We start from the raw sequence: 6,891 nt of genomic DNA, 5'->3' as shown, positions 1-6,891 counted from the left end.
GTCGTTGTGCTTTGAACGACTGAACTTTGGCATCATTACTAAATAAAAGCCATTTGTGATGTGGGAGATTTGAACCTATACTTAAGGGGAAAAACACAACACTATAACCATACAAACCATTATGCCATTATGCAGGGTACTTCCCAAAATGCTTTGATGGATTCTGTATTTTGAGTTGTTAATTCACACTTCAACTGTAACTTGTGTTATGATCATTTGGTGCACTGCATTTAACCAATTTGGAACAATAAAAATAAATACAAGAAGCTATAAAAATATAACATATCTTATCTTTTAATTAATAGAACATTAATGATTGCTTTCAATAATAGAAAAGGATGAGATTTATTAGGTAAAATCGAAATACCATACTTAAGATTTCTTCTTTATTAACTCAATGTCATACTATACAATATATTTAATTTGTAAAATAAAGCTTCTGAGTGTATATGGTGTAATCAGGTACAATAATTTTTTTACAAAAAGTATTTAAATAATAAACTAATGGATATGACTGGTCTTAAAATGTTCACCAAAACACTTAAACCTTCATTTACAAACTATGTACAATATATTATAAATACAATCCAGTTTATTTAGAAAATAATTGTTGACTCTCTTTTAGTCTGTGACTTTTTCAAAGGTGGGTAATATTATCATCATTAAAAAATATGCGTCATCTTAAGTTAGAGCTTGGACTATTACTAGAACAAGAAATTCCATTCCTATGAAAAACAATGGTTGAATTAATCCACTACTCTGTATCTATTAAACTACCGATTTCACTTGAATGAATATGCAGACTTCATAGTAGGCCTACCTGTATATACCACGCCAAACTGAAGGACCACTTATGGTAATCAACAGCATCCTTCATGCTACATAAACTATCACAGTAAAAAAATACAAAAAAAAATGGAAATTTAAACTGTTGCACATTCTGTGAATAGCTCATTCTCTTGATAGTTATTCTTGTCTCAATTGCATATTTAAGTACATTTAAAAATTTATAATCTTTAGAACCAACTAAGTTTTAATACAATTAAAAGTCAGTTACAGCTTGTCCATAGAGATGGAATGTCTACTTTGGTATCCAAAAGTCAACACTACTACTAAAAACAATCCAATTTAATATACAAATAATATAATTGGAAAGTATTCTAAAACAACATTTGTAACAGGTAAATCATACAAAACATTTAACAATAACACCAGAAAATGTATATCTACTCCCTCATCAGAATATAATTCAACATAGATTCAGAATCTAAGCATGTGACGGGAACTTTTATAGTTATTATCATTTTATTGTATTATTTATCGTTTAAGATATCGTATTAAAAGCTCAGTTAGACAGTGGGAACAACAGCTGGGTTGCAGTCTCGTTTTTCATCATGGCGTGAACCCAACCTACGAGAGGCGAGAGGTTGGAACAGAGTGAGGGCTTGTAAACGTTAGCTTCCATACCCATGTACAACCCTACCAAAGCACCCTTGTACACCAACGGGCTACCGTAGAGACTCTGCAAAAATACAGAAATTTTATTAAAAGCATTGTCACATAACTTGTGGATACATTTAGTATAGTAATTTTTTCAAAAATCTTGTGTGTAGGAATGGCATTCCGCCGCATTCTCACTCTGCTTTTTATAAAATCCTAATTTCTAATAGAAGAGACCCATTTTTATCCCAAGACTATAGTGGGTGTTCCCACACTGAAAACTATACGACTGCACCACTCCTTGTGATCTACTTATTCTATGTTTAGCCACTATATGGTGTGATTATAAGGTACCATGTTGAACCTACATGAAGTGACAATTAACCAACGACTCTTCGGAAGTGGTTCAGGGTTGAAATGACTTGGAGTGATGGAAAACCAATGAAGAGCAGTCAACGAGCCTACCATGATTGTTAAGCACCTGGCGTCATTGAAGAACATTGGGGTGGCAAATGTTAATGGACGGCTATCACTTGGCTCACTGCGGTAGTAGAGGTAATTTCAGGTTTCTATGTGATCAACCAACCAGACACCAAAATGTCGGCGGCGATAGAAGGGATGGACAGATCCCAGGCTGTTGCACCGATATGCACGCATGCCAGGAAGACCAGTTGAGGTACGCTGAGCCCCAGCCTACTGTGACGAGAGGTGAAGTGGAATGCACCTCAGCCTGTAGCTGAGGCCAATGGGTGAACAGTGGGGAACCTCGGAGTATCACGATGTCATGGGACATATATGAAACATCAGAGGACTTCACTTGAGGATAAACCAGGGATGGCATCTAGCAACAAATAGTGCAGTGCCGATGTGAGCCATAAAATTAACATTATTTAAATAGGGAATGAATCTGACAGCTTTGAGGAAATGAAAATCCAACTCTCCAGGTTTGCTACCTATGGTACATGGAGGGATTTTTTATTTCTTATGTAATATTATGTATGAGATAACTCGTAAATTACACTAACTCACCACTTGGAATGGCAATACGTGATCTAGTACTGCACAGACGTTACTCTCAGTCAAATCAAAGTCTGGGTAAAATGCTTTACATTCTGACATGGGAAGAATGTCTGCTTGGTTTTTGTAAACTGTAGAATCCTGGAAAATTGAAAATTAGTAATATAAGCTTAGGAAAATACATGGATACAAAAATTACAAAGCATATTCACTCCAAAATTTGTTAAAGTTTTTGATTATTCTTATAATACCTTCCACATCACCAAGGAATTTTGGAAAACAAGTTTGATTAGGCTGTTCAGATTTCAAACAATAATATAGGTAGTCGTACTTGTAATGATGGGAGGTTTACTTCAGTATCTGAAAGTCACTCACACTGTTCCACGTCCAGAGCACTGCTGCATCTCCCATGCTTGGAGATGTTTCTGACACAGGAATCAGCTTGGCAGTCTCACTCAGCAAGATGGCATCAGCAGTCTTCAGCAACGCTACGTCATTGTTGAACTGCTTGAACATTGGGTGGACAAACACTTGATCTACCTTTAACAGCTGACCACCAGAAACAGCTGACTGGCTGCCTACTCTCACACACAGCTGGTCTGGCTTGAAACTAAAAAAAGTTTTTGAGTTAATTGCTACAAAAACATCTGTTTTCCATACATGTTGAGGGGCTGGTACTTCTTAAATCCTTTTAGTGCAAAAAAGAATCAGACTGTTCAAAGTCTTATCAACTCAGCTGTAGATTTTTTTTTATCTTCAACATTTTATTGCTGACTTGGTCAAATAAAATAGTTCATACTGTACAAAAATGTCTTTATTTTTTTCACTGTGTGACATTGTATGCATATGATTGAGTACGATGAAAAGGCCTTTATCCATGTTTGAACAATTTCAAAAATTTACACATTATATTTTAGTATATTATTTTATTTTGGATTTGATTGTATTTTTTTGTTGCATTTATATCTAATGCATCTGGACGATGGTAACAGTTTGTTGTTGGTTTGAAAAAAAAAAAGATGAACACCATTTTAAGATCTAAATATAGGTAAACAATGTATGCTGTACAATATTTTTTTGCAATCTAGTTTTATAACGTATTATAGAGGCAAATTCATTGGGTTGGAGGAGCGTACTAAATATTTGAATTCATTAAGTATTTTTAAAATATCACTTTCAAAATAATAAATTTACTGTGGCAGCTAAGTTTTAACCTGATAAATACATTAGAACTCCTTTTTAGGATACTTTTTAATGTCACCCAACAAAGCTTATATTCATAATTCAGTTAGTCGAACAGAACATAGGATACTATTGTATCTGTACACTTATTTTTTTTTTTGTACGTAATTTGAAAGGTTACTTACGCCCCAATTTGAAAAGCAGTTGCGAGTATCCATTTGTCTCCAACAATCGCCCCAGCACCTAGCAAAAAATTGTTTTTGTGTAGTATTGCTACCTGAAATTACAAAAATGCTTTCAAAACAGATTTATCACTATTGAAGTTTTAGAGGGGTTTCTTAAATGAAAAAAATAAGACCTTGGCCTGATATTATAGTAGGGTAATGTTATTTTGTATGACGTACAGTACTGTCATATTGTATGACAGTAAATTGAGTTTTAGTTATACCCATAGTTTCTTTAATGGAGTTAAAGTGTTTCCTTTAATTAAACCTTTGAATACAGAAATTTACCGAAAAGAAAAAGAAATAGAAAAAACTATATTGTATGTAGTTTTAAGTAAGGCTACATCTTTTAATAGGATACGCATATTCATTACGGAAAATTCTGACCAGGGTAATCTTTCTGAAGGTAACTTTAAGACTAAAATCGTAGTATTCGTGCTTTTGTGATAAAAAATATTGTTTTTTAGTGTTTATTTTTAAAAGTATATTCTTCAAACAGCATTGTAAGACCCTCAAAATATGCTTCATAGGCCTATGTTATTTTGCGGGGCATTGAGCCCCACAGGTTCACTAGTTTTATAAGAAACTTAATCATGATAAATGTATTGTTCCTTGTTGAGAAACAGCTGATCTTAGTGAATAACAATTAAAGGTGTCACCTCATCCAGTCAGCAGTCAGTACTAATCCTTCTCTCTTCTTGCAAATAATAGACGCCATCCATAGTACTGAAGGCCTCCGGATGTATCATGGTAAACCTTTACATGTTTTTTTTTAAATGTTAAAGTCACTTCTACACAATTAGTGTATCCTATATTACCAAGTTTGTAAATACAAGTACTTACCACATGAGAGAAGTCATCGACAATAACTGTTTCTGTAATTGTAGTTTCTTCTGTGTTATATTCCTCAGTAGGTTGCTGTGGAGATGTTGTATCACTTGGTTCTTCAATTTTTGTACCATGATGGATGGTAGTAAAGGAGTACGCTCTACCTAGTAGTGAAACAAAACATTAAAATATATTTTACTCGTACAATGTTAGTATTATGTATTTATTTATTCAGTTTAAACTTTTAGTTTTCATAATACTCATGAACAAAATATCCTTATATAATACGTAAAGGCGATTTCTACGAAACACTACTCCTCTGTTAACAGACAGATTTTTACAAACAATGTGTCAAAATGAAGTATTTTTTGTGTAGACGCCCCCTTTCACCAATTTCTGTAATAAAAGTCTTCGGGCTTTGCCCCTCAGGCCATCAAAATCTCAATGTATTTCATATGTGGAAAAGATTTTGTTTACTTAAAAAGATGAATAATTTGTATTAATTACAGCTGTTCATAGTAAACACATGATACACACAAGAGCGTTTGTTTTCAGTTTTGATACCTGGAGCGCACATCTGCTGTTTCTTGATTAAATTAGTATTCAATTTGGGAAATATTTATTTAGGACATGTGGTATACAAGTTGTATGAAGCCATTTTGTTTGATTATGGGATAACTGATTTAAACTAGTTTTAAAAACTTATCTTTTACAAACAATTAAATACACAAATAATTTCTTGTTTATATAAATTCTCTATTAAATTAACATTGTTAAGCTAGATATGGTGACAGAAAATGTACAGTGCTCATGTTAGTAGTGTTTATAGAAAATTTATTTTTTACCATGGCGTAGTAGAAATCCAGTGAGAAAAGTCCAAACCTCATTAAGCCTAGAAAAATTAATTTTTAAGTCGACTACATAATCTTATAATGGTGTTCAAAAAAACCTTACATAAATCTAGGTACAAATTTTGTACATGTATACCGGTGCGAAAAAAAATAGGGTTGATGACTGCCTACTATCATCGACTATAGTCAATGCTAATATTACGTATAAACACTATTACATAATTATTAAAATTAGAAGTATATCAAGGGCACTATATTGGATACGGATATACCGAACTTCAATAGCCAAGGCTGTTCTAATTACTTTGGCTACCACATTCTTTAATTTTTAACTGAACAACATTCAATTCAATTCAATTCAATTATTTAAGATGGGGACCTTACGTGTTCTTGTAAATAATTACAAAGATAGGAAAAACACTTTTGTTTGAGAGTTATGTGTATTGTTTTGCGATGAAATAAGCAATAACGAGCTTCGGTTAGAACCATTGACCAATTTTACTATAATTGTAGAATCAATTTATCACTTTAATTTTAAAATGAAACTATTTTGTGTGTTTTGTCAGGTTGTTATCCAATAAATTACAGCTTGATATTATATATAAACGAGAAGTTTTTAGTGCTTAAATCCAAAAAAATTACTATTAAGGTATACATACTATACTGATCTGTAAATACAATCTTGAGTTTTCCATTGTGTAACTATTGCAATTACCCCTACCTGTATACGTGGAATACTTGAGCTTTATTCGTACTTACACCTCGCTCACATCATCGTAGTAATCAATCGAAACAAACACAACAAAACATGACAAGGATATTGCCAAAACACACTTCGAAATGTCCCGTAAACGACCCATTAAAATGTCAAAATGGTTTGCAAATACAACAATCACTGGTGACTAAATCACTTACCGAGCGATACGGCGAAGATCAGTGAAATCCACATGGCACTGGATAACAGCTGGTTGTTTACTTGCCGCGACCTTGTCAGTTATCCGCCAGCTGATAAGCCGTTTATTCCGCCTCTATTGATAACGCTCCTGTGATCTGTATGTGTTGCCGACGCCGCACTCACTGTTGGCAAACGTCTTGCGCTGGCTCTACTTTAATTGTGGTAGTTACTTGTAATTGTCTTCATTGTTCTCTTGTATCATGGGAGCAACGGTTATTGTTCCGTATAATGTAACGGGACCCGAACGGGTTGGATAAATACTACAAATGTATTAGGGCAATTTTTTAACAGGTGTGTACAATTTTACTATTGTTTTAAGATCAGTTGATAATACGATAATCAAGTTAATTTGGAAAACACCAGAAGCCGCTTATGTTTAACAATAATTTGAGTT

The 6,891-nt window shown here is 33.5% G+C and overlaps 1 protein-coding gene across 5 annotated transcripts; it reads right to left on the bottom strand.

Moving 5' to 3' along the window:
• Positions 1-372: 372 nt before the first annotated feature.
• LOC128996768 (chymotrypsin-2-like) lies at positions 373-6,574 on the bottom strand. Of its 5 annotated transcripts, none has more exons than XM_054422228.1 (7): positions 6,302-6,426; positions 5,537-5,583; positions 4,707-4,855; positions 3,825-3,882; positions 2,833-2,961; positions 2,470-2,598; positions 373-1,522 (listed from the first exon to the last, which is right to left on the bottom strand). In XM_054422228.1, the coding sequence occupies exons 2-7, from the start codon at positions 5,576-5,578 to the stop codon at positions 1,346-1,348; spliced, it is 684 nt and encodes a 227-aa protein (XP_054278203.1). In that variant the 5' UTR covers positions 5,579-5,583; positions 6,302-6,426; the 3' UTR covers positions 373-1,345. The 5 variants fall into 5 exon arrangements, with proteins under 5 accessions (XP_054278203.1, XP_054278200.1, XP_054278202.1 ...); XM_054422225.1 differs by having other exon boundaries at positions 2,833-3,067; positions 3,825-3,916; positions 6,302-6,420; XM_054422227.1 differs by having other exon boundaries at positions 2,833-2,945; positions 6,302-6,420.
• Between the last annotated feature and the right edge of the window lie 317 nt (positions 6,575-6,891).

Source organism: Macrosteles quadrilineatus, unplaced genomic scaffold (genome assembly GCF_028750875.1).
Source record: "Macrosteles quadrilineatus isolate MER2022 unplaced genomic scaffold, UCM_ALF_1.0 Scaffold_6__1_contigs__length_79288215, whole genome shotgun sequence".
NCBI lineage: Eukaryota > Metazoa > Arthropoda > Insecta > Hemiptera > Cicadellidae > Macrosteles > Macrosteles quadrilineatus.
Note: the sequence above shows the minus strand (reverse complement) of the source record. Positions and strands in the feature narration are given on the sequence as shown.

Excerpts from the sequence above, each read along its gene's own strand:
- LOC128996768 (XM_054422225.1), bottom strand. The coding sequence starts at position 6,402 with ATGGGTCGTTTACGGGACATTTCGAAGTGTGTTTTGGCAATATCCTTG. Across the intron at positions 3,068-3,824 it reads ACTGCTTTTCAAATTGGGGC|TTTCAAGCCAGACCAGCTGT; the intron begins GTAAGTAACCTT and ends AACTTTTTTTAG. Across the intron at positions 2,599-2,832 it reads TGCTCTGGACGTGGAACAGT|GATTCTACAGTTTACAAAAA; the intron begins GTGAGTGACTTT and ends TCAATTTTCCAG.